Below are 26,718 nucleotides of genomic sequence, written 5' to 3'. Positions count from 1 at the left end.
CTAAACTACTCACAATTGAGAGCCTCTTTGAAACGGATCTGCAAATATCCAAAAAAAGACACCGTTTCATTTGTGCAATTTGAACCGAAAATTATTATTTTTCTGATTACAGCTATCATAATTAAAACTGTAGCTCATTGATCATTTATTTATATTGAGAATTGAGTGACTGATTTTACCTTTACTTTAACTGATTGGCTGTATGTGCATAACACCAGTCTGTACGGCTGGGGAAAAAAAAGAAAAAGCTGTTATAAAGGACCGTTAGCATAATTGATTGTATTGTATGTACTGACGACATAATTGAATTTTGGCTGAGCAGTCAATTAATAGAGCTTTTTGAAAGGCAACTGATTCAGTCACATTTACCAATTAAGGGTAATGACTGGAGGCCTGACAGTAATGACTACATTCACTTGTGAAACTAATAAGAATCTACCACTCGGAGAGTTCTTCATTTCTTATTGAATGAACATGTCTCGACTGCACATACGGCGGTGTAATTGTTTGGCTTAAGATTCGGAAAGAAAACGAATCACTTGAAACACTGATTTCCCGAGAATGTAATTTGTTTTGGAATTGGAATTTTGGTGCGTTTTAAATGGTAAAAATGAGCTTGTTTTGTTTTGTGTAAGCGTGCTTTAAGCAGGGTTTGTGCTTTGGGGAAGGCTACGGTTGGGGGATGTGAAAAAAGAGCTCTCCTCCACTGCTGTTCCCAGACGAACTGCGGGGAAGGGGAGGGAGGAAAAACAACAGAACCCCGTTGTAATCCTTCATCCGGCCGCCTGATTGAGGCTAATGGTGTTAGCGCAGCCGTTGCTCCATCAGATTAATTCATTAAGCAAATGCGTTGATAACCATGTTGGCCTTCTTGAAATGCGTGCAATATGACACTGCTCAAATTTGTTCTAACACATGGCCTGGGGAGGCTGCAGCCCGGTGCTAATGGGGGAGGAGGGGCCAATTATGCAAAGAAAATCGGGACCGTCAACAGACTGTGGCACCTCTATTGTAGTTGACTTGTGCTGGGGGTTTCTTTCTCTGTCCTCTTTTACTGTTTCCATGCCCTCAGTCTCTTGCTATGGTTATGGTTAGTGCGTGTGTGTGTGTGTGTGATTGTGCTGTGTGTGTGTGCGTGCGTATGGCTGTGCATGGGGTTGTTCTGTGTGTGCGTGTGTGTGTGTGTGTGTGTGTGTGTGTGTGTGTGTGTGTTACATATATCTAATCTAAACGCTGTAATGCAGGATAGGGTACAGTTGCTAGAAAGCTGCAATGAGTCTTTGCTTGATTCTAACAGATTCTGACCACTGTAAGCCTTGCATTGTGAGGCTCAAGGTGATGGACTTTAGTAGCTGGCCTCAGTATTTCTTTTTTAGAGTTACTGAGCCCGTTTGTTTTGGAATGGCCTGTGTGGCTCGCTCGTTGTCCCTGGGACCCCCTGTGTGTTCCGCACGTTGGTGTTCGGGAGTGTCCGGGCCCTGCACCACACAGTGAAGCCCCCTGCAGCCCCGGCCCATCTCACACACTGCAAACATGGGGCTTGACAAAAAATTTGGCGACGCCGGTATTTGTAAACTGCGGGACGTTGCAGATGCCGGAGACACCCTGCTTAATTGAGGGCCTTTTAGGAGTTAGGACCATATTGCAGAGCTCCGGGCGGAGATATGGGGCCTCTGTATCCACAGCTGGGAGGGCTGGGCTCGGCCTGTGTGTGTCTGAGAGAGCGGAGTGGGCCTGTGTGTGTCTGAGAGAGCGGAGTGGGCCTGTGTGTGTCTGAGAGAGCGGAGTGGGACTGTGTGTGTCTGAGAGAGCGGAGTGGGCCTGTGTGCGTCTGAGAGAGCAGAGTGGGCCTGTGTGCGTCTGAGAGAGCGGAGTGGGCCTGTGTGTGTCTGAGAGAGCGGAGTGGGCCTGTGTGCGTCTGAGAGAGCAGAGTGGGCCTGTGTGCGTCTGAGAGAGCGGAGTGGGCCTGTGTGCGTCTGAGAGAGCGGAGTGGGCCTGTGTGTGTCTGAGAGAGCGGAGTGGGCCTGTGTGTGTGAGAGAGCAGAGTGGGACTGTGTGTGTGAGAGAGCGGAGTGGGCCTGTGTGTCTGAGAGAGCGGAGTGGGACTGTGTGTGTGAGAGAGCGGAGTGGGCCTGTGTGTGTCTGAGAGAGAAGAGTGGGACTGTGTGTCTGAGAGAGCGGAGTGGGCCTGTGTGTGTCTGAGAGAGCGGAGTGGGCCTGTGTCCGTCTGAGAGAGCGGAGTGGGACTGTGTGTGTCTGAGAGAGCGGAGTGGGACTGTGCGTCTGAGAGAGCGGAGTGGGCCTGTGTGTGTCTGAGAGAGCGGAGTGGGCCTGTGTGTGTCTGAGAGAGTGGAGTGGGCCTGTGTGTGTCTGAGAGAGCGGAGTGGGCCTGTGTGCGTCTGAGAGAGCGGAGTGGGCCTGTGTGTGTCTGAGAGAGCGGAGTGGGCCTGTGTGTGTCTGAGAGAGCGGAGTGGGACTGTGTGTGTCTGAGAGAGCAGAGTGGGACTGTGTGTGTCTGAGAGAGCGGAGTGGGCCTGTGTGCGTCTGAGAGAGCGGAGTGGGCCTGTGTGTGTCTGAGAGAGCAGAGTGGGACTGTGTGTGTCTGAGAGAGCGGAGTGGGCCTGTGTGCGTCTGAGAGAGCGGAGTGGGCCTGTGTGTGTCTGAGAGAGCGGAGTGGGCCTGTGTGCGTCTGAGAGAGCGGAGTGGGCCTGTGTGCGTCTGAGAGAGCAGAGTGGGACTGTGTGTGTCTGAGAGAGCGGAGTGGGCCTGTGTGCGTCTGAGAGAGCGGAGTGGGCCTGTGTGTGTCTGAGAGAGCGGAGTGGGCCTGTGTGCGTCTGAGAGAGCGGAGTGGGCCTGTGTGTGTCTGAGAGAGCAGAGTGGGCCTGTGTGCGTCTGAGAGAGCGGAGTGGGCCTGTGTGCGTCTGAGAGAGCGGAGTGGGACTGTGTGTGTCTGAGAGAGCGGAGTGGGACTGTGCGCCTGAGAGAGCGGAGTGGGTCTGTGTGCGTCTGAGAGAGCGGAGTGGGTCTGTGTGTGTCTGAGAGAGCGGAGTGGGACTGTGTGTGTCTGAGAGAGCGGAGTGGGACTGTGTGTGTCTGAGAGAGCGGAGTGGGACTGTGCGCCTGAGAGAGCGGAGTGGGACTGTGTGCTGGGGCGGGAGCCCTGCGGAGGCCCTGGCGTGATTCGCACCATCAGGCCGCGACGGTGCTCCCGCTGAGCCGCTGCGGTGGAGAAGTGCACTGATGGCGAACGCCAGGCTCGCTGGGCGGTGTGCTCTGTCACTGCTCTGGCTGTTTGTAGAAATGAGTCCCAAAAACGAGCCCTTTGCCCAAGGCCCATACAAGCCATATACGGGCAGACTCACTGGGGTCTCTCTCTCTTTCTCTCTTACACGCATTCCCTCTCTTTCTCTCTCTCTCTCTCTCTCTCTCTCTCACTCTCTCACTCTCTCCAGTGCTCTGAACTGTTGATTTCATTCATTTATTTGCTGTGCGGCCAACTAAAACTTTTCTATGTGACAATGCAGCATTAGGAAGGAAAATATGAAAAAAATAAAGTCGAGTATACAGTTTATTTACAGGACATTGCGAGCTCTGGTGGGGAGGGAAGTGGGAAGAGAGAGGGAGCAAAAGAGAGAGAGAAGGGAGTGTGAGAGGGGTGAGTTGGGGGGTGTGAGGCCTCTCTGGCCGGCAGAGATACGTATGCACGCGCTGTGATCTCACTTCTGGAAGCCACATTTTCGCATATACATTTGTGCCCAAGGACCTCTCCATGTGAGCGGCTTCCCTCTACTGATAACCAATCAGGAGCCTGGCAAGATGCATGGCGGCTCTATGCGAGCCTATTTACATTGGAATACGGCTTGGGGATCCTCCACTTGGGCAACCGGGGCGAGGGGGTGGGAGTAACGGTGGGGGTGGGGAGCAACAAATAAATGAAAGTTTGCCTAAATCCGCCAGATAATGGGGGGCTGTGTTCAGACTAACCACGGACCCGCGATAAACAGAGGGGATTAGTCCTGTGTTCTGCTTCGCTCGCTTTCTGCTGGGTGGCCTTACTTGTCAAAAAAAAAAGATGAGGGAGAGAGAGAGAAACGTTTAACGCAAGGACGTTCACATGGCACACTGAGAGAGAGAGCGCACTTAATTCCATCAAAGCTGCAGAAATCAGCCATTAATTTATTCTAAACCCCCCCCTTCCCCACCCCCTACCCCACCACCCCCCCTCTATTGTTGGCTCAATTGTTGGTCATTTCTGCAACATCTGGTCCTGAGCACTTTGAGAGGCCGTAGGCTGGAGACGGCTTCCATCGGCTATGACAGCGCAGCGCAGCGCAGAGGCAAAATTAGCATTTTTTCATTTTTCCCCCCTTTGGTAAAAACTGTGACAAAGGAAGCAACAAATGAAAATAGTGCCCCCCCCCCCTTTCAGTTCAACTAATAAACTAATGAATTTGTGTTCAGCTTATTTACTTTTACTTTATTTTTCTGGTTGTTGTGTGGAACCATGGAAGCTTGGTATGTGGAGGCAGATTTTAGGTTCTTTCGTTGCTGTGCAAAAAAAAAAAAAAAAAAAAAAAACCCTGCCGCTTTCGCATTCCAATTAAAAGAACAATTAAAATATTTTAAAAAAAGCTTTTTGTAAAAGCAGGAACTGGAAAAATTGTGGAATACAGTGCTCAGGAAAGCATAACCTTCTGAAGGAACCCTTCTGAAAGGGTTGAAATTACTCAAATACAATGACGGAAATCGCACGCACACAATGGAAGAGTCGCGTGTTTCCCCTCTCTCCCGTATGGATCTTTTCCTCCTTATGAATGTATAATTTTACTTATGGGCGAAGAAAGGTCTTCAGCCGACGTCTTCAGTCGTCCTGGCATTACGACGCATGTCATTTTAATTGCTTCGCTTCATCTTCTCCCTACCCTGATAGATTTTTTTTTTTTCCTGTTGAGGTTCTCTCCAAATGAAGTGGTCTTTAAATGTGATGAAAATGTTATTTTTCATAATGGTTACGTGCGGACTGCATTTTCCGAAAGAAAAGGGGCGATTTGGGGCCCGCCCGTCGGAGGCAGAACGGGACGGAGTGGACCGCAGTTTAACGGCTCGTGAAATTCGGCGTTTGAAACGGCAGATTATGGCCCGCGCGGCGACTCCTTCCAGCTCTCTGGGAAATTAGCTGTTGACATTCTTTGGGGTCATCATGCGAGATAGCAGGCCGAGCGCGCGGATTTAGCAGATAAACCCATCCAGTGAGACCTTTATCCATTTCACTGCGACTCGGAAAGGTTGAGGCAGGATGGAGGCTATTCATGTACCTTTCTGCTTCATCAAAGCGGGGCATTTATTTTCCCTCTCTCTCTCTCTCTCTCTCTGACACACACACTCACATGCACACACACAAACACATGCACAGAGTGCGCACAAACATGCAAGTAAATATACATACTGCATGTGCACAAACACATGCACAGAGTGCGCACAAACATGCAAGTAAATATACATACTGCATGTGCACAAACACATGCACAGAGTGCACACAAACATGCAAGTAAATATACATATTGCATGTGCACACTCACACATGCACAGTGTACACACAAACATGCAAGTAAATATACATATTGCATGTGCACACTCACACACTCACACATGCACAGAGTACACACAAACATGCAAGTAAATATACATATTGCATGTGCGCGCGCACACATGAACACACACACATTTACCGTGAACATACAAAATTTCATTATTCATTTGGCTTCCTTATCACATTAAGATGTTCCTGTTTGGGCTTGAAAATGTAGAGATGTTTTTATTAGTTTTATTATTTTTTTGCAAGCTAAATATAATCAACAGATTGCAGTAAATTCAGGCTTGCTCTGTGTGATTTTTCATTTATTTTGTTTGATTTCTGTAAACGAATCAAACCAGGTTTAGTAATCTTTTTCATTATTTTTGTTCGGTCGAGTAAACTTTTTTCAGCTTTTGTGTGGGGGTGTAGAGGGTGTAAAGGAAACCAGAGAAAACTCGCGCATAATCAAATAATCCTGAAAAATCTGCAATTAAAGTAAATCATAGCGGACACGGAGAAGGGAAAGACAGAAATATCTCAGAGAGTTGAGCCGTGGGCCATGGCCTGAACATGACAAAGCAGCGATGTTGGTTTTTCTCCTCTTTTAAAAAAAAAAAAAGAAATAATTCCCATAATTCTCCTCTGCAACCTGGGGCCAGCGAGAATGCCCTGCTGTGCTGAAAACCCGGAGGAAAGACAAAAGCACAATGAAACGGAGAGCTTACCGCCGGTGCCTTTCACGAGCCCGGAGGAGCAGGCCGCCATACATCTCGGCCACTCCAATTCTGTCCCCATGCTAATGAGCCTGCTCTGATCTTTCCACTGCTTCCCCTGTTTTTAACATCTTCAAGGACCACATGGCGCTAGCAAAATAAAGACAACTAAATGAGAATTTCCAACGCTTTTTGTGCCGGGGACTTCAGGCTTTTCAGTCGGTGTGCTCATTAAATATTCCCAGAGTTTAAAAAAGGAAAAAGGGAAAAAAAAAAATTAAAAAGTGCAACAGGGGGTTGGGGGCAGACGGGTGGGTGCTGCTAACTTTTTTTCCCCAGAAGGGTGAGTGGGGGCTGGGGGGCTGGGGGGGGGTTATTTATAAACACCAAAAGTAATAAATCACTAAAAGCCAAATTAATGTGATACCATTACCAAAAAAATCATAATAATGGCTATCCCTAAACGAATACTAAAATATGACAACGTTACATCTTTAAAAAAATAAAAATAAAAAGGATGAATTTTGTGATGCATTTGCCCGTGGCTCTATGATATCGCTGACACCTCATGCCGTCCACTTGAAAGGTCCCAAACAAGAGACACAGATAAAGGGTGAATGGAGGCCTAGGTTCCCGCTGGCTGTTTAGACCCCTTTTAATAGCACTGTTCTCTATAAAAGGCACCGGGAAGTACCTCGCATTAGCGCTGGAGATCACTAGTTAATAGGATGATGTCTTTTAGCTTTTGTCACCAGATTATTAACTGGGATAGGTTTCTGTTCTCACCAGAGCCGGGCCGTGGAGAGCCTGTTGAGCACAAGTACTAAAATACGGTTGCTCCGCATTGTCCGCCCTTGTATAGTAAAAGGCTTTTAATGAAACACCTTTTAGGTCTTTACCAGGTGATCTTTCTTCATTGATCTTTCATCTGCTCTCTCCGGCGGTATTAATTACCTGAAGTGTTCTGCTTTTTTTCTGAAGACCCTTGATTCTGTCTCCGTGTTCGACGTGGCTGGAGCTGGCTGAAAGTGTGTGGTGGCGGGGGGTACAGAGAATGATCACGGTCCTGATAATTATAATGGGAGTGGAAAGACGAAAACGGGAGTTCAGCATTTCTTCCTCCTCGTGGTAAAGACGGGTTGTATGCAAGTCTGTCACTCAGTGTTTTGTCATGGAAGCAGTCTGAGTGCATTGCAGTTTGGGTTTGATAGTGATAAAAAGCTGCCTGAAACTGTCTGTGTGCCTGTGCTTTTATGTTTGGCACGTCATGGAAATGATTAAAAATTAAAGGGGAAAAAGGCATCTGTCATCATAGGAATCCTACAGGTGATTAGTGGTCATAAGGCTGAGTGTTTTGCATGGGTTTTGTATGCACTGAATATCTCAAGGGTTTTAGCCCTTATCAATGGGCTCTCATTGTTTGTTTGGTGTTCCTCATGAGATGAGAGGATGAGACAATTATGAAATATTAAGCAGTAAATTGCATGTAATATTTGGTTATGATTTTCTCAGTGCGTCTGTGGTTGTGTCTGTGGTTGTGTCTGTGGCTGTGTCGGAGTTTTTGGTCCGCCTGCTCTCAGGACGTTTGAGGCTCCCCTCTCTGCTCATGTGTGCCCCAACCTTCGATCGCAGGCTTAGTGGCTGAAATGAGATATTGATACATCGCTGTACTCCACTGACACTGAAATAGATGAGGAGCCAGCAAAATATGAATTATTTTTAAAACATTATGGCAAACAGATGGTATATGTGGGGTTTTCCCTTACTTTCTTGCAGTTCCCAGTCTTACTTTTCTTTTTTACTTACATTTCCTTCAAAATGTCTGTCTGTTCTATTCTTCATTTCAGAATGTGTTCCTGTTGTTATTCTAATGTGAAGCTGCCAGTGTCCTTGTCTCTGAGAGAGCCTGTGGACAAGGCGGTCTTAGATGAGAGAAACCTTAAGATGCTGCTTCTGCTGGGAGACTCTGAGTCTGTCGACTTCTGATAGTGTTTATTGATCAAAAAAGTAAAAACAATTTGAGGGGAGCAGTGGTCTTGGGTTACAGGTTGTCTGAGGTTACAAAAGTCAGTGAATCAGGGGCACAGGATTGAGAGAGGGAAAAAGCCTCCCTCATTTTATTTTTCAAATCCTTCGGACGGCTGGCTCCTGAACCGGCCTGCCCAAACAGCAGGAGCGGTGACGGATCTGATGGATGAAGAGCGCGAGGAAGAGGGCGGAATCGGGATAGGAGCGGAGAAATGAGCGTTTGGGGAAAACGAGAAGAAAAGGAAATCTATTACCCGGAGGTGTTTTTTTTCGCGGCGGCCTCCCGCTTGTTGTGAAGCGGGGAGGTCTCGCCCCCGTTAGCTCTGGGCTAGGGGGTGTTCGCAGGAGGGCGTTCGCGTACGGCGCCAGGGGGAAGAGGCGAGGAGGCCAGTCTCTGGCGCGCGTAACGGCTTCCGCGCGTTCTCACAGAACGCACGTTCAAACAATTACACGGGCGCGGAGGATAACCTTCTGCGCGCAGTCTGAGCTTCTCCCTCGCCCCTCGGTTAAAGAACAGCTGCGGATTTGATTCTCTCCCAATGCTAAGTCTCTCTCTCTCTCTGCGGCTTAACACTGTCCATGAATATGTTTTTCTTTTTTGGTAAGCCGATACAGAATCCCTCAGTGATAACTGACTTCTGTAACCAAGGCCTTTGAAATCCCATTTGATGCCCTTGTTAATATAGCAGTTGATGTTATAATTATTATCAGTAATTTCAGTTACCCATGGATGTCACATATGTTTACTTTAAAAAACAAAAACAAAATGGTAATATTAAACTTGGCGAAAGACTGGTTTAAAGTTGAGAGAGAAACAATCACATGCCATTTATTAATTTTTAATAGTAACAGTCTGTCTGTGACTAATGTGTGGTTGCAATTAAAGTGCAGTTTTTTTTTGATAAAGTGTTGAAAAAGAATATTTTATTTAAAAAAAGATTTTTTTTTTGGGGGGGGGGGGGGGGGGGCGTCGTTGTATCAGCCCCCGCACCTGTAAATCCACGCTGGCACTTTTAAGTTAACAGAAGTGTCATGGAGATTGTTTGAATTATAATACGCTACTGATGAAGCAGCTTTCTTCCACGATCTGCATGACTTTCATTATACACCATTCAATCACTTTTATTGTCTGCTACATTTCCTAAAATGGTGGATTTAATTTGTGAAGAAACTGTTTTTTGCCCAGTTTTTTTCCCCCCCTGTTCACCACTCTTATTTAATATGAAAGGAGATTGAGAAATGCCCACCATTGTGTGTGTAAAAACAGGATCTCTCTGGTGGCTTTTTTAAAATTTTTATTTCTGTGAGATTGGAGAGGAGAGGCTGAATGCCGCCGAGGAGCAGAAAGGACAGAAGGGTTAGCGGTTAACCAGGTTGACTTAAACAAGAGAAAATGTGTTCCGTCCATTTTGCAACTAGTGACGGCCCCTTCAGGCACAAAGACCCCTGCTTTATCCCGAGATTAGGTATTGTGACAAAAGCTAAACTACCTTTCTTCCGACCGGAGCGAGGCTACTGGCTGCTTTTCATTCCGCGCTAACAAGACCGCTCCACGCCGCAGACCCACTCCAAGTAATTAAATCAATCCTTTGTGCTCACCATATTCTCCTCTAGTGACAGTACCAGATCTGATTATGTGCTTCATGCATATTCACAGTGAAGCAGTGACGGGTCTTTAATGAGCTCTTACTTAATCACAGGAAACAATGTTCATCTTGTTCTTTTTTTTCTTTTTTCTCCATTTTTTTCCTCTCCTCCTCCTCCTCCTCCTCACAACATTGGAGTATGGAAACAAGAGCTTGGAAAGATGAGATGAAACACAAGCATGCATCGCTCCTCTTTAAATTCAACCCAAGTGACTTAGTGCTGCAGTGAAGTTGAGATCTGCCCCCTTAAAACTCAGATAGACAAATTGGATTACTGGGGTATTGGATTAAATAGAAAATGGATGGATAAAAAAAAACGAGAAAAGCTTGCTGTGATCACAGGGTTTAATATATTTCTATTCTTTTCCCTCTCCTTTTCATTCTCCCTTTCACCCCCCTCTTTCCGAGTTACTGAGCGAAGGAACACAGGTCTTAGCCGGGTTTATTAAAAACCGGATTAATTTGTAATGGTTCCCCTCTCTTAGTGTCATTTGAAGATTTTTATCAAAAACAAATAGGTTGGAAAAAACATGTAATGAATCTAACCGATAAAGTCCGCCAGGTTGAGCATCTGGTAGCGTTTGTAAGGTTGGAGGATTATATAGAAATTCCCTGATTTTTTCAAGCATTGAAAGAGCAGATGGAAAATTTTTTATATTGGCATGTATGTGGCTCTTGCATGACTTAATTTATGAAATATTTCACATGTAGATGTGATGAATGGTCATGATTATTTATTTATTTAGTTATTTATTTATAGTATAAGACCATGCAATAGAAGGAAATGTGTTTTATATAATGTAAAATAATTTTTTATGAGAACTCCTGGAGAAAGAATTAGTGATCCAAAGATACACACAGACTGACAATTTTGCACACCTGCTGCATAACAATCAGTAATTACTTCAAAATTCCAATCACAAATAAATCAGTGTGTTCAGAGAGAGACACACACACACACACACACACACACAAATATGTATGGGTGTATGGTTAGGCACTTAGTCCACTAATCAGTAAAAGACACCAGGAAACAGCAGTGGGTTTGTGCTGCAGGGGTTGTTCTTTATTCCTGTCTGGTTTGAATGTGAGCAGTGGCCGAGATGTTTATCTTAATCTTATTTGGCTATTGAAGCTGACTCTCCCTGGCAGACCTGCTGGCCCCCAGGCCTCTGGGACAGGACTGCTCTGCTCAGCCCCCTGCTCCACGAGATACTATTCACCCCCTGTGCTTCTGTGTTCCATTCATCCTCTGTGCTTCTGTGTTCCATTTACCCTCTGTGCTTTTGTGTTCTATTTACCCTCTGTGTTCCATTCACCCTCTGTGCTTCTAACTTCCATTTACCCTCTGTGTTCCATTTACTCTCTGTGCTTCTGTGTTCCATTCCTCCTCTTTGTTCCATTCACCCTATGTGCTTCTATGTCTCATTCACCCTCTGTGTTCCATTTACTTTCTGTGCTTGTGTTCCATTCAACCTCTGTGCATCTGTGTTCCGTTCAACCTCTGTCTTCCATTCACCCTCTGTGCTTCTGTGTTCCATTCACCCTCTGTGCTCCTGTGTTCCATTCACCCTCTGTGCTCCTGTGTTCCAATTCACCCTTTGTGCTCCTGTGTTCCAATTCACCCTCTGTGCTCCAGTGTTCCATTCACCCCCTGTGCTCCTGTGTTCCATTCACCCTCTGTGCTTCTGTGTTCCATTCACCCTCTGTGCTCCTGTGCTCCATTCACACTCTTTGTTCCATTTACCCTCTGTGATCCATTTACTCTCTGTGCTTCTGTGTTCCATTCACCCTCTGTGCTCCTGTGTTCCATTCACCCTCTGTGCTCCTGTGTTCCAATTCACCCTTTGTGCTCCTGTGTTCCAATTCACCCTCTGTGCTCCAGTGTTCCATTCACCCTCTGTGCTCCTGTGTTCCATTCACCCTCTGTGCTTCTGTGTTCCATTCACCCTCTGTGCTCCTGTGCTCAATTCACACTCTTTGTTCCATTCACCCTCTGTGATCCATTTACTCTCTGTGCTTCTGTGTTCCATTCACCCTCTGTGCTTCTGTGTTTCATTCACCCTCTTTGCTTTTGTGTTCCGTTCACCCTCTGTGCTCTGTGTTCCAATAACCTTCTGTAATATTTTCACTGTCTGTGCTTCTGTGTTCCATTTACCTTCTGTGCTTCTGTATTCTATTCACCTTCTGTGTTCCATTCACCCTCTGTGCTTTTGTGTTCCATTCACCCTCTGTACTGATGCTGTCTTAGGCTTTCTTGTTGTGGTTCCGTTGCTTGAACTGTGAATGAATACTATTTCAGGCAATAAAATCAGCTTTTGCTAATTAGCCTGTTTGTGAAATTAAACTGGTAATTTGACAATTTAATGTAAAGAACCAATGTTTTCTGTGTGTGTGTGTGTGTATGTGTGTGTGTGTGTGTGTATGAGAGAGGGAGTGCATTTCTGTCAGATTGTGACATTGTGTGCGCGCACACGTGGGTGTGTGTGTGTGTGTGTTCGTATTTGTTTACCCCATGAAATATGAAGATCCCTGTGTATATTCATACTTGTTTTCGCCCTCAATGTTGACCTGAAGATGGCCCTGCATTCCGTGTACATCAATGGAATCTTATGAATTTGATGACTCACAGTGACTAATCCCATCAGTATTACTGGCAGTAACGGCATTGAATTGTTGGAATGTTACAATAGTTGTACTTATTTATGGTGTGCATATAATAGCTGTGACCACACACACAAATATAACTCTCATGCCTTGTTTCACATGTCATGTATGTGGCATTGTGTTGCCACAACGACTGTGCTATGAGTAAGAAATAATTTTGTTGATGATACTGGCAAGATTTACAGGTTTAAATCTTGTTCAAAAGGAATTTATAATTAGCCTCCGAAGGGGATAATTACTCCACTGGGACTATGCTCTCTCAAGACTACCTTGTTTTGAGAGAATGGATTATTTCCCAAACCCAAAGGTCAAATGCTTTACATGTGATATTTCTTTTCTCTTGCTGATAGTGCTCTTTAAAAAAGGCCAATTGTTTTTCCCCCCATTATCCTTCTGGTTTTACAAGCTATCACACAAAAGCAAAACAAAAAGAACCTTTCAACTAGTACAGATTCATACTTAAACAATTGCTAGTCATGCACAGTTAAAATTCATCCAAATGACGTGGGACTGACGTTTACAAAAGAACTAAGCCACAACTACCACCGCCATTCCAGACAAAAAATGTCTGCATTCAATATGTATTCCAGTGTAAGTCTCTGTCATCGTTATATAATCCTGACAGAGGGTTGTCCAAATAAAGAGATGAGGAACCGTTGAACTATAATGGGAACTGTTTTAGGCCAGAGTCAGAAGTGGCCAAGCTCAGTGTCAACGCGAGGTGGAAGAGCGATTTGCTTTCAGATGTTTTTTGTTTGTTTGCTTTGGGAGGCTCCAGATCAACTCCCATCTCCCATTTCTGCCATTGTTGGCCAAGCTTTATTATGGTCATTATTATGCACTATTATTACGGTCATTATTGTTATGGCCATTATTATGCGCTATTATTATGGCCACTATTATGCACTATTATTATGGCCATTATTGTGCACAATTATTATGGGCATTATTATGCACTATTATTATGGTCATTATTACTGTATGCACTATTATGCACCGTGAGATCACAACAGCCCTTAGCCTCAACAAGCCCTGCTTTCTAAGAAAGTTGACTAGCATCATCCCTGGCTGATTCTTAAATGCAGATGTTATTAATATTACATGGATCTGGGGCATTCCGCGTATCTGAGAGCCTGCCCCTGCAGTAGAGCCCACCCTCTCTGCTCTGAGTGACAGGGCTGCTCGCTGTGGCCCGGGGCCTCACATGACCAGAGTCACAGTCACATGGGCACCAGTGACGCCAAGCTGTGCCTCTGTGTGCATGGCCCCTCAGATCCAGCACTGTGTTAAGCCTTGCAGCACCCCTGACGCATGCATACACACACACACATACACACACACACACACACAGACACACATATACACGCACATACAGACATACACACACACATACCCACGCCTGCATGTACACACACACACACACACACACACATATACATGCACATACAGACATACACACACACATACCCACGCCTGCATGTACACACACACACACACACACACACATATACATGCACATACAGACATACACACACCACACATATATACACGCACATACAGACATACACACATGCATGTACACACACACACACATACAGACATACACACACACATATACCCACGCCTGCATGTACACACACACACACACACACACACACACACATATACACGCACATACAGACATACACACACACATACCCACGCCTGCATGTACACACACATATATACACACACACACACACACACACACACACATATATAGACACACATACACACACATACACACACATATATGCACATATATACATGTTGGTACAGACATATATATGTATTCATATATATATATATATATATACACACACACATACATACATAGACATGCGTACACACACGCACACACATAAATGCACACACACACACATATACACACGTATACAGACGTGTGTATTTATACATATACACACACATATGCAGGCACACAAGGACATACACACGTGTACACACAGAGACTCTGACACACCTGTTCCTCTGCATGGGATTTACAGAGAGTCGCAAAATATGTTACTGCCCACGGATTTCAGACCTCTACTTCTGCTTTTGTTTACTGTATTTTTTTGCCACTTTTAGCTTAGTTTTCAAATTTCTTTTTCAAAAAAATTGTACCCACTTAAATATGTTATTTTGGTTACAGTGCAATGTTTGTGTAATAATCAGTTGTAGAACTTGACCACCATCCTTCTAGATTTTTCCCCTATGATGTTACTAATCTTTCTTCCTGAATGACTTGTCCGTCCGTCTCCCCCCCCCCCAACATGACTAAACCCCCCCCCAAAAAGGCCGTCTAAATAACTGTAGCAGCTCTTCACATGATTGAAGTTCTGACACTACACATATTGCTTTAGCAGTGAGTTGTGTGGTGCTGTGAATAGACTGGGCGGCTAAGCAGTTTGATGAGGTTTCAAATATTCTGTTCACTGCCAAATAAATAATCTTGGCGGTTTATTAATTTGGCCTGTTTTAATTAAAATATTGCCCTTTAGGCTTATTACTGGTTAAGTGGTTTGTTCATAGTAGTTCAGCTTCATAGTGAGGCTAAATAAATATGCATGAAGGCGGCCACAGTGACTGTTAAAGGGTTTTAGCTTTGTCTCTGCAGTAGCTGTTGCTAATAAGGAATTTGAAAACTATTTTAATTTAAGCTTTGTTTTTTAAGCCATTTTTTTCTTACAAAAAAAGCCAGGTTTGCACACACAGCTAGATTAACTCAGTTTTTTTCAAAGGAATCCCTTCAGTGATCAAAGGACTCATTGCGTAAAATGTCTGATTGAGGTTTTTTCTTTTTTTTTTTTTTTTTGTACTTTTTTTTAAGCCCCAATAGTGGTATCATATACATTTTTCTCATCAATAGTGGGAGCCCCATGTACACAGTGTTCTTTCTGTATGATATGCGGATCAGCTGATATGTCCTGCACTATTTGGACCAGCCATTCAGTTCATTTACAGATCAGTGGGTCTCTACAGCAACTGTCCTGAGATCAGTTGCAGGGATTCTGCACTAAATCAGGACAGCTTAATAACCCAATGACATGAGTAGAGTTTAACTTGTGGTGTCTGCGAATGTTATATTTCTGTACAGTTTGGTATAGTTACCTGCTTCGCTTTGCATACGTGGGCTTAGCATGTGTGATGCTCTCCAGTTTTATATGTTAGCTAGAACGTAAAGGTGCGACTGATCTAATGTGGCCAATCAGATCTCTGATTTTGAGTGGATATGCAGTCAATCAGTCCTTTAATATTTTTGTTTTGCACCATCAGTAATTGTGAGATGCCCAGCACCAAAAAAAATGGACATTTTCGAGAGGAAAAAAGCCTGAAAAAAAACATTTAAACGGGTGACAGCTAATGTCGACTCATTTTCCATAATTTATTGTTTCTTAAATATATCCAAAGTTTGCTCTTGATTACATGCGGCTGTCATGTAAATCACTGTAGCCGCTAAAGTGTGCGCATGATGTACTGCTCTCACCCGAGGTGGGTCATAAATCATGTGATCCGCTCTAGTGTAAATATGTCATATGAGCCAGGCCGCTCCCCGTGACTCACAGCCTGTGTGCGACTCTGCTCCCGTCTGTCTCTAGTGGCTGCAAAGCCTGGTGGCTGCTCTTCCTTTATCGCACTTTAGAAGCAGTGCTGAAACTGAAACTGGTGATGCATCACCTGGAAAGTTTTTCTATTTTTTTATTTTTTTATCTCTTCTCTTTCTCCTCCTTAAACTTTCTCCAACAAGACTTCCTGCTCTTGAGCTGCCATTTTCTATAGCATCAGCCTCAATGACAGTGATGATGGAATGAGTTAATAATCACTGAGAGCGTGGGCCTTATGTCTGTCAGCACAACCCTGTACTGAGATAACATACGTCCATCGGTACACCCCCGTAGTGAGATGGTACATGCCCATCAGTACACCCCCGTATTGAAATGGCGCAGCCGGAACGTTAGCAGTGCGTAAGGGTGTTTGAGTAAAGTTTTTATGCATGCTGCATGATGCAGCGGGGGCCGTCCTGCACGCGCTCAGTTCAGAGGTGTATGGCGGCTTCGACAGCCGTAGTAATGTAAGCGTTTTAAATCGGTGCGCCGTCTGCCTCTATTGACAGCCGTGGCATCTTGTTAAGGGTCTAATATATTTGGAGGTTGAGCACACACCTGGCAGGCTTCCGAACTTGCGTGCCAATCTCAAGTGTTTAAACAATGCCCCCTAGATAATCGCATTTATTCCCCTCGTTCAGAAAAAAGGTGTTAGAAAATTCATAAGAGTAGCGGTATCTCTGCATGTGTATCAGTGTGTATTTGTGCACATGTGCGTGTGTGTGGATCTTGTATGTGTGTACATGTGTGCTGTATATAAAAATGTGAATGTATAATAAAGGCAACAAGTGTATATATGCAAATGTGTGAAATATATAAAAATGTGAATGTATAATAAAGGCAACAAGTGTATATATGCACGTGTGTAATATATAAAAATGTGAATGTTTCATGAATGGTGTGATGTTTGTTTTTCCAGGGAATAATAAGGTAGAAGAAGAGGCCATGATGCAGGAGTGGTTTGTGCTTGTGAACAAGAAGAACGCCCTTATCAGGAGACAGAACCAGCTCTCTCTTCTGTAAGTTCATATCCCTTCCTGGACCCCTATATCTCTCTCACAAAGCAGCTAAAGCAATGCACGAATGGGGGAAATGGTATTTTTTGTTTGCTAACACCTGCAGCGGTGTCTTGTTAAATATTGCAAGTTTACAATGTTCTAATGAGTGCTAGCCACAGGCTTGTGAACAGTTATTATGGGCTAACAAATGAGATGTGTGAATGTTTGAATTGCATTACATCGCTGGACTGAGCTTTTAAAGTAGTCAATTAAAAGACCAGCGATTATGATTTCTCTTGTCATGTCTTTGTGAGAGCTACCACTGAAGGACAAAATTCTATTAGAGGGAGAATTACCACACTTCCCATACATACGAAGGAACTGGAATTAAATTTGCATGGCCACGTTCCCGCAATAATTTCTTTCTTTCTTTTCTTTTATTTGGTTGAAGCATCTGTGCAGTGGCTTTCCGTCGTGGTTTGTGTATCACTTATTTGCAGTAGATTAATGTGAAGCAGGAGAGGTGGTGGCGAGTGCTCGAATCAATGTTTATTAAAGGTTTCTTTAAGTGTTTAATGATTTAGTAATTAACATATTGATGAACTTTTACAACTTGCCCAGGGAGAAAGAGCATGATCTGGAGCGACGCTTTGAGCTGCTGAACCGGGAGTTAAGAGCAATGCTGGCGATTGAAGGTAAGAGGGAGAGAGGGAGAGAGGCAGAGGGGGAGAGTGGGAGAGAGTGAGAGAGGCAGAGAGGGAGAGAGTGAGAGAGGCAGAGGGGGAGAGGGGGAGAGAGTGAGAGAGTGAGAGTGAGAGAGAGGCAGAGAGTGAGAGAGGCAGAGGGGACGTGTATTAACAGTTCTGAGGGAGTGTGAACGTGTCACTTACAGCTGCAAGTGTGCGGTACCTTGCCTCCGCCCTACATACGTGTGTGTGTGTGTGTGTGTGTGTGAGTGTCTGCGTGTGTGTCTGCGTGTCTGCATGTGTATGTGTGTCTGCATGTGCATGTGCGTGTGTGTGGAATTGCTACTCTTTATCATTTAAAGACTGTTTACATAGTGATGGAACACTGATATGACTGCATGTGTGGCACGTTTAAGATGCGTGTTGTAATTAATTTAGTTCTGTGTTACACGCAGCATCTGGCCGTGCATCAGCAAGATTTTTTATTTTTTTAAGTTTGGTCACAGGCAGATGTTCTCTTTGAGAATCTCATCTGAAGCAGAGGGGAGGAGGGGCGGTGGAGAGAAGGCCTATTGTGTTGTATCAAAGTTGTCTGCTTAAGTTTAATCCCTTTGACTCTGTCCTCTTTTGCAAAATGAACCTTTTACAATCAATGCAAATTGATTTTGCTATTCGATGGTGACCCCTGAACCCGGCGGCTAGCCATGGTCATTTCTTTTTGCACCTGATAAGGTACCTGATCCATAATAAATCAATTCTAATTAGTTTTTGTGGACTTGGCGGATGGGCGACACGCATAGCCGAGGCAAAGATCTTTTTTTATTATTGTTATATCTGTCAGACACCTGCCTTGCCCAGTAGCTTATCTGCTCTTTTATACGGTGTTGATTTGAAGGGAGTAATTCCTACTTTTTTTGTTCTCCATTTTCAATTGCTGGCTAATTGTTAATCTCAGTACACAGCATTTGTCGGAGCTCAAGGACGTTTTCTCAATTTGTTTCAATTAGAAGTTTTTTTTTATTCTAATTGTAATTCAACATAGTCACATTCATCATTTGTTTCATCCTTTGTATTGTATGTTAGCCACAAATAAAGAGTAGGGGTCTTGAGGTATTGGGTATTTAAACAAACTGCTGTGCAATGCAGTAAATTTGTCACACACAGTTTTTTTATTATGATTTGTTAAACGGCATAGGCTGCAGTCTCAGCTATCTCCTTCACTGCAGGACGGACATCAGAACGTGTTTCCTAAATAATTAAATAATGATACATTAAAGGATATGTAAAAAGTAGACTAAAACTAAAATCGCTTCTTCGGTTGCTTTTTCTGAGCTCGTCCGTGCTTTTTCTAACCTGCATGCACATCTTGCATACTCAACTTGTTGAGTTTTTTTTTTTTTCCTGTCGTGCTTCCACTTATCACCGACCCACCCCCCCATTTTTTTTTTTTTTTTTAAAGGTGTGCACTTAACATTCAGAGGTAGGGCTTTCTTCTGGGAGCCAGATAGTTCTGACCCGCTGGCGGCGGCGAGAGCCTGCATCACTCTGCTATTTGGTGCTCCAGCAGGCCCATTCAGGGCGGTGCAATACAGGCGGGTAATTGCTGATTTGCTTGGCCAGCTGATGACAGAGAGAGACAGGGTCGAGAGGTGTTCAGGCACAGAAACTGATAGAAAGCCAAGGTGCTTTATCAGGGGTGAGGGCTTGACCTGTCAGAGTAGACACCCCCCCTCCCTTCCTCCTCATCCCCAGCACAGGCACACACAAACACGCAGGCCGCAGACAAGCACACGCACGCGCACACACAGCACACAGACACACACACCCAGTGCACAGACACGCACGCCGTGCACACACACCGCGCACAGACACACACACAGCGCATAGACACTCACATATCAACAGCACACACACATATATCTACAGGACGCGCACGCACGCACACACACACACACACACCTGCTGCCTAATGTGTTTTCTGGATGGCAGTGGTGTGACGGGGAGGCTTGCATGTGAACACACAGCAGGTGTGTGAAGAGGTTGGGGGCAGTTGGGTGGGCAAACAGAACGATGAGCCTAGCCTGACTGAGTGTGTGTTAATATAGAGATGTGCCCTCTCCCGCTGATGCACTATTACATGTGTACAAATGGACACTAGACCGCATCCTCTATGTGCTTTATGTCCTAGTGAACCCACTTGTGTGCTGAAGCTGCTGTTTTATAAATGTGGACTTTAGAAATGATTTTACTTTGTGCAGATGACATGGTGACCTATGGTGCAATAGAAATAAACAATTAGCAAGTGCAAATACTAAAAATAACAAAAGTCTACTATATTAAAATACCATAATGTGACCCCAAATAAAACTGCTGTACACACATCCAAGGGCAAGATTTCCACTTAAATCAGTTTTAGTTTAATCAATGTTGGCAGTTACTCACAGTAACCAAAAGCAAAAAAAAAAAAAACCTAAAAAGGCGTTAAGAAGGTAGTGAGTATTAAAGGCAGGTGATTATTACAGAGAGCTTGTATCATTTCTAAAAGCAAGGGAGCGCGGAAGAATCAAAGTGTAAATAAAGGAAAGGCTAATTGTGGGTTGGGGGGTAAAGTCAGTGGATCCCCAGCGTGGCTTGTGAACAGAGTAAAGAACATTCCGGTTGGCGTGAGGAGTAATCCTGCAGCACTGTCCTTGTTTGTTCTCCCAGTATTTACTGTTTGCCTGGAAAAGCAGCTTTGAGCGCAGGGTGGTCTCGGGCGGTGCGTGGAGGTTACCTTTCCGCCAAAGCGACCCGTCCACCGGCCGCCCCTCTTTCTCTTCCGCCGGGTTTCTCTTCTCCTCTTCCTCTCCTTCTAGTGACTTCATTTTCTCTGCGGGTCGAGCGTTTGAAAGCGGACTCTTCTTTCTTAAAGGGATTTATGCATAGGTTTTTTTCCCCCATTTTTTTTTTTCTTCCTGTAGTTACGCTTTTATATGATAAGCTTTTTTATATGTTTAAAATCAATATGTAATCCTGTGCAGGGGCTTATCCCCCCAACAACCCCATTTGTAAATCTATTTCAGCTTTGTTACACGTCTGGGGCGCAGTATTCCACAGATTGATTAGGTGCAGTTCCAGAATCCTATCAAATGGCCAGCTCTGATGATGTTGCAAACTCTTTCAGGGTTGCTAGTTGACTGGAACTAAAGATAAGACAGGATGACAATTCCCCTTGCACTTTTCTGAAAAGGTGGGGTGGGGGGGGACCTGTTAATTTCCATTAAAGTGCAGACAATTTCTTGTTTTCGTGTTCTGCTTTTGTGTTTTTTTTTTCTTCTTTTAGTTTAGTTTTTTTTCTTCTTTTTTAAATCTGACATTACTTTATAAAGGTGAAAGTTAAAGAAATTTGTTTTGAAAGGGATCCAGGGAATATGAATTATCAATTAAAAGCTATTTTTTCAAAACTTCATTTTTTTAATCTTTTCATTTTTTATGTTGCTAAACAGTAATCGCTGAAGAGTAGTCAAGTTTTTCTCCAAGCAGTTATATTAATTTTGCGATTAAAACATTTGCACATAACATTATGATCATTTCTCTCAGTCATCTTTTTCCACTCCTGGCCTTTTTCCATAATAAAGCCAGCCCGTAGTCATCCGAGGCATGCAGCCCCGCATTGACTGCAAGCTCTTTCTGTGCTTCTTTGCTTCTGAGTAATGAGTATAGTTACCTCCCTCTCTGATCTTGCCCCTCTCTTTGTTAAGCAGGTAACCCTGTGTTCAAAAGTGAACCCTCCTTTCTCAAACTCAATCTGCATTGTTATTTAGTCGGTAACCTTATGAAAAAGGTTTTAAAAAAATTTTTTTAAACATTTTTTAAAGTTTTTTTTTTTTTCCTTCTCTTAATGGCCTTCCTATATATGCTTTATTTTCAACAAGGATCCAAACTCTTGTTCTCAGTTTTTTTTAAGTGGTCTCCCCCTCTTTTTTTAAATTTACTTTTCTTTTTATTTTATTTATTTATTCATTTTATTTTTTTACAAAGAAAATAGTTTTTCAGCAGAACTTTTTCTCCTCTCTGAGAAGTTAATTTTCTTTGTAACTTTGTTTCAGGTTTCAGACTCCTGTCTGTTGGTTCCTTCGTTTTCATTAGCTACTTGGAGAACCAAATCTTGTGAAATAAGACTGCATTTTCCTGCTTGCTTTTTCTCTCCTACCGATTAGCAGCAACTGCAAAACAACAAAAATACTTTTCTTTAAAACTGCAGCCAAAACGAAAAAAATGTTTGCGTACTTTAAAGAGAAAACAGGGCCGAAATTTAGTGTTTGTGTGTTACTCCGGAGTTGCATCTCGTTGTAAATTTGCAAATATTAAGCAGAACTCCCTGAAGAACCACTCGCTTTCATAAAGCTACTGAGCAGTTTGCGCTCTTGAATAAATTTTGCATTGGAGGGGGGTCATGGGGATTTGAACCAGTGCATTCTTGTGTGGCTTGTGGAGACTCACATGGTTACCATTGGTGTGCATTGTTAGGGTTATCTGAATAAGCAGCGACCATGTGAGTTTTAACGTGATTGCCCAGGGGCAGTGGAGAAAAGGAGAGGGGAGAGTAATCCAAAAGGATTGCACACACTCTTTGCACCCATTCCCCCCCCCCCCCCCCCTCCTTCTCGTCCTCCTCCTTCTCCTCCTCTTTTTCTGCAGTGAGGGGGAGGGAGGAGGGGGAGGGGACAGGGGGAGGCGGTGCCCTGTGTGAGTGGTTGTAGGTTCTTTGGCTGGTGTCTGATTTCTCCTCCCGCTCCTCATTTGTTCTGCCTTGTCTCTCATCATTCCTTCTCATTGTTTACTTTCCTAATGAGAGGGGCGGGACGGCCGGGGCTGTGATTGACAGCCGCCGGCTCTCTCTCTCTGCCTGGCTGGGGAAGAACTTTGGCTTTTTAGCTTGCATGTGCATGGAAAAGAGGGGAAAAAACCAGCAGGGGGTTAGGTGGGGGTGGTTTTTTTTTCTTCAAACCCCTCTGAGGGATATGAGGCCTTGTGGATAAGATGTTATTGGCCCTGTCCTACCCCTCTGGGTATGCCTGTGTGCCTGGGTGGAGTGGGGATTGTTCTTGGCTCGCTGTGGTCCGAGCGGCCCGTAGACATGGAGAAGGGTGAACCACAAAGAATGAATGCCTGACAAGTTTAGACTCTTGTCCCGTTAGCAGCTAGCGTAGCTGACAAGAGTGAGGGCCAGTGCTGTTCTCTGGGGGGGTGGGGGTGGGGGGGCTCACGGACTGGGTCCTGCTTTTTCACTTAGAGAGGAGGATTCTGGGAAAAATGCACTGTGCCTCACTAAGGGATTTTATTTTATACATTTTTCTTTTGACTCCACTTGCCTCAGTCACTAGGTAAACATGGCTGAGCTGTGGCTCAACTTACAAGAAGTGGATATCCTTGTTGTGGTATTTGTCCCCTTTTAGAACACTGAAAGGCGCTTCAATGATTTTTTTTTTTTTTTCTTCATGCATTTGGAAATTTAAGAGTAGTTGCACAACACCAAGGAATTTAATTTGGTGCAGAGGAGGGGAAAAAAATAACTGCCAAATATTGTAATTGTGTTAATCTCGCTCCGTGGCTGACTTCAAAGGCAGTGAGGTTAAATGAGAGAGGAGGAGCCCTTTCAGGACAAACACATGGCGCCCAGCGTGAGATCCACCCAACTGTTGCAATTTGACGGAATGAGAGAAGAAATATTTATATTTAATACATTTTGAACTGGTTTTTGGCCTGATGTCCAAAAATGAGTTTTATTATCAATTATTTTTAGGTATTTGTCTGCCTAAATTAAGCTTCCTGGTAGTCTTGCAGCCCGCTTCCATGGTTTCCCTCAGCTTCTATTATTATTATTATTATTATTATTATTATTATTATTATTATATGAATGTTTTAGTGGAGTACGGTTCCTTCTTGGCCTGATTTAGCTCTAGTTGTGAGCTTACTTTCATTATTAAGAGTCAGGGATTCCTCTCTGGATGTAGATCGATCCTTAGGTCTGGGCTGCTGTTTGAGTCCAGAACACGAGGCCTCATTTTATGGGAGAGGTCTTCTAGAAAGCCCCGTTTCTGACGAGCCACTGGGCCCCTAAGGTACCTGCATCTGGATTGGCTGATTCTGATTTCATCTGCGCTCACTGTAGATACACGTGTACCTGAGTGTTTGCACTGCAAGCACACATTTACACCCCCCTTTTTAATCAACTGGTCATTAGACGTGTCTTATTACATAGCCGTCCTAGTACATCAAACTTGTTCACCCACATTGTGCAGAAATACATAGGGAATATTCCATGTTGACAACGCAAAATAGCCGGTCCCTCTCCGGATGGAACTTTGTTGTTGCTTTGTATTTGTTTTCTTGTAAAACCTGTTTTATGCAGTCTAATGCGGGGGGCGGGGGGTGCACCAGTAGGGTTGCAGATTGGTTGAATCCTGTGTGCGATCAGAGCTGGGCTGAACTGGGCTGGGCTGAGCTGAGCTGAACTGGGCTGAGCTGAGTTGAGCTGAGCTGAGCAGAACTGGGCTGAGTTGAGCTGGGCTGAGCTGGGCTGAACTGGGCTGAGCTGAGATGGGCTGAACTGAGTTGAGCTGGGCTGAACTGGGCTGAGCTGAGTTGAGCTGGGCTGAACTGGGCTGAGCTGAGTTGAGCTGGGCTGAACTGGGCTGAGCTGAGTTGAGGTGGGCTGAACTGGGCTGAGCTGGGCAGGGGCTAAGCTGAGTTGAGCTAAACTGGGCTGAACTGGGCTGAGCTGGGCTAAACTGGGCTAAATTGGGCTGACCTGGGCTGAACTGGGGTGTGTCTTTACAGACTGGCAGAAGACCGAGGCTCAGAAGCGCCGGGAACAGCTGCTGCTGGACGAGCTGGTCATACTGGTCAACAAACGAGATGCCCTGGTCAGGGACCTGGACGCCCAGGAGAAGCAGTAAGTGAACCAGAACTTGGGCATGCTGTTAGGCCCCCAGGGCTGTTAGGTCCCCAGCACTGTTAGGCCCCAGAGCTGTTAGCCCCCCAATGCTGTTAGGGCCCTAAAGCTGTTAGAACCCCAGAGCTGTTAGGACCCCAGCATTGTTAGGACCCCCTTGGGCCCCAGCGTTGTTAGGACCCCAGAGCTGTTAGGACCCCAGCATTGTTAGGACCCCCTTGGGCCCCAGCGTTGTTAGGACCCCAGAGCTGTTAGGACCCCAGCATTGTTAGGACCCCCTTGGGCCCCAGCGTTGTTAGGACCCCAGAGCTGTTAGGACCCCAGCATTGTTAGAACCCCCTTGGGCCCCAGAGCTGTTAGGATGCACCTCTTTGGCCACTCACTGGACATCCCAGGTTCAGCCATGACTTGTGGAGCTGGGTCTCTGGTCTTGCAGTACCCCTTCATTCATGGGTGGGCACAGGGCACAGTATTTTGGGGTACGCTGCCTTGCCACCCCGTACAGGGCACAGCACTCAGAGTGGTTTTCTGTTCCGCAGGGCTGAAGAGGAGGACGAACACCTGGAGCGTACTCTGGAGAAAAACAAAGGAAAAATGGCCAAGAAAGAAGAAAAATGCGTCCTTCAGTGATGGTCATATAATTTAAGAACACAACTAAATTACAGGAACCTTAATATTCAGTAATCATTCGGTTCACAGCTATGTAGTGTTTACTACTTAAGTTTTTTTTTTTAAGTAGCTTTTTAATGCTGTGTACTGAACTAAATCTGGTTCTATCCTTTAATTTCATTTTAATTTATTTAGTTGCTCAAACAAGTAAGGTACTTTTAAAATCTATTACGCACCCCAGCACCAGAAAACACAAACATAAGAGCCGGAGGAATTTCATACCTCAATACTGATCAAAGGTTTTATAAAGACAATATTAAGAAAATATTCTAATGGCTTTTGACTTTTACAACAAAAAAAAAACTACAAACACACAGCCTCATACTGAATGTGTTTTACTGTATAAAGGGTACATTTCTAAAGGCTTTTAGGTACATTTCATGTTAAGTGTTTGTTCATAATTTAAGGGGGCGTCACTAAAGGGGAAAGACCCAAACAAAACTAGTGGGAAATGTAATTTTTTTTCTATTCATTATTGTAAGCAGTGTTCTATAATTTACAATTTTATTAGACAATTTATTTCCGTTTTCAGGTGGTTTACGTGAACGAACCATTTTGTGAGGAGAGAAAGTTGCGATAAAAAGACGTGTTTAGTTGTTGCTCCAACAGGCGGTAGCCTCCCTGGCATTTAGGCTGTATATCGAGTATCATGAAAAATGTCTTTCAAGAGAAAAGTTCCAATTCTTTTACGAAAAGGAGTGATTATTTATTGCCGTTTTTCCATTCTTCGGTCACATAAAAATGACCGTAACATCCTGACCGTGTACATTTGCTCAATGACGTTTTGTTAATATTTATTCTATACTGTACTTAAAAGAGAAATATGCAGTCGTGCAGATATCAAGGTTTCACACATCTGGTGCAACTGTATTTTTGTGTGACCAATTACCTGTTTATTTATTCTCGTGTCATTAAATTCCAGTACTTTCATACTCTATTTCTGGGTTGGCAATTACTTAAAAATATTTATTCAGTGAATGTACAGCTCGAAAAGTATATACGTAGACTACTTTTTAAAAATCATCAAACAACATCCATCATTCAAATCTATGTTATTAGAACTTGTAATGCTTAGATTGTCTTGGATCTCTAACTCGGGCCTTGTTTCAAAGGGTAGTAGACTATTGGAAAGCGTTTTATATAACAAGTATTTTT

At 44.3% G+C, this 26,718-nt stretch overlaps 1 protein-coding gene across 1 annotated transcript in view; it reads left to right on the top strand.

Moving 5' to 3' along the window:
- The window catches only part of ehbp1 (EH domain binding protein 1), a 142,552-nt gene extending 116,052 nt beyond the window's left edge, over positions 1-26,500 (top strand). The window contains exons 23-26 of the mRNA XM_035400101.1: positions 17,193-17,292; positions 17,893-17,966; positions 24,780-24,894; positions 25,434-26,500. Coding sequence (XP_035255992.1) covers positions 17,193-17,292; positions 17,893-17,966; positions 24,780-24,894; positions 25,434-25,524 — 380 coding nt within the window. The 3' untranslated portion in view covers positions 25,525-26,500. The remainder of the gene's footprint in view (positions 1-17,192; positions 17,293-17,892; positions 17,967-24,779; positions 24,895-25,433) is intronic.
- The last annotated feature ends 218 nt before the right edge of the window (positions 26,501-26,718 follow it).

The sequence above is a fragment of the Anguilla anguilla genome, chromosome 18 (genome assembly GCF_013347855.1).
Source record: "Anguilla anguilla isolate fAngAng1 chromosome 18, fAngAng1.pri, whole genome shotgun sequence".
Lineage (NCBI taxonomy): Eukaryota > Metazoa > Chordata > Actinopteri > Anguilliformes > Anguillidae > Anguilla > Anguilla anguilla.
Note: the sequence above shows the minus strand (reverse complement) of the source record. Positions and strands in the feature narration are given on the sequence as shown.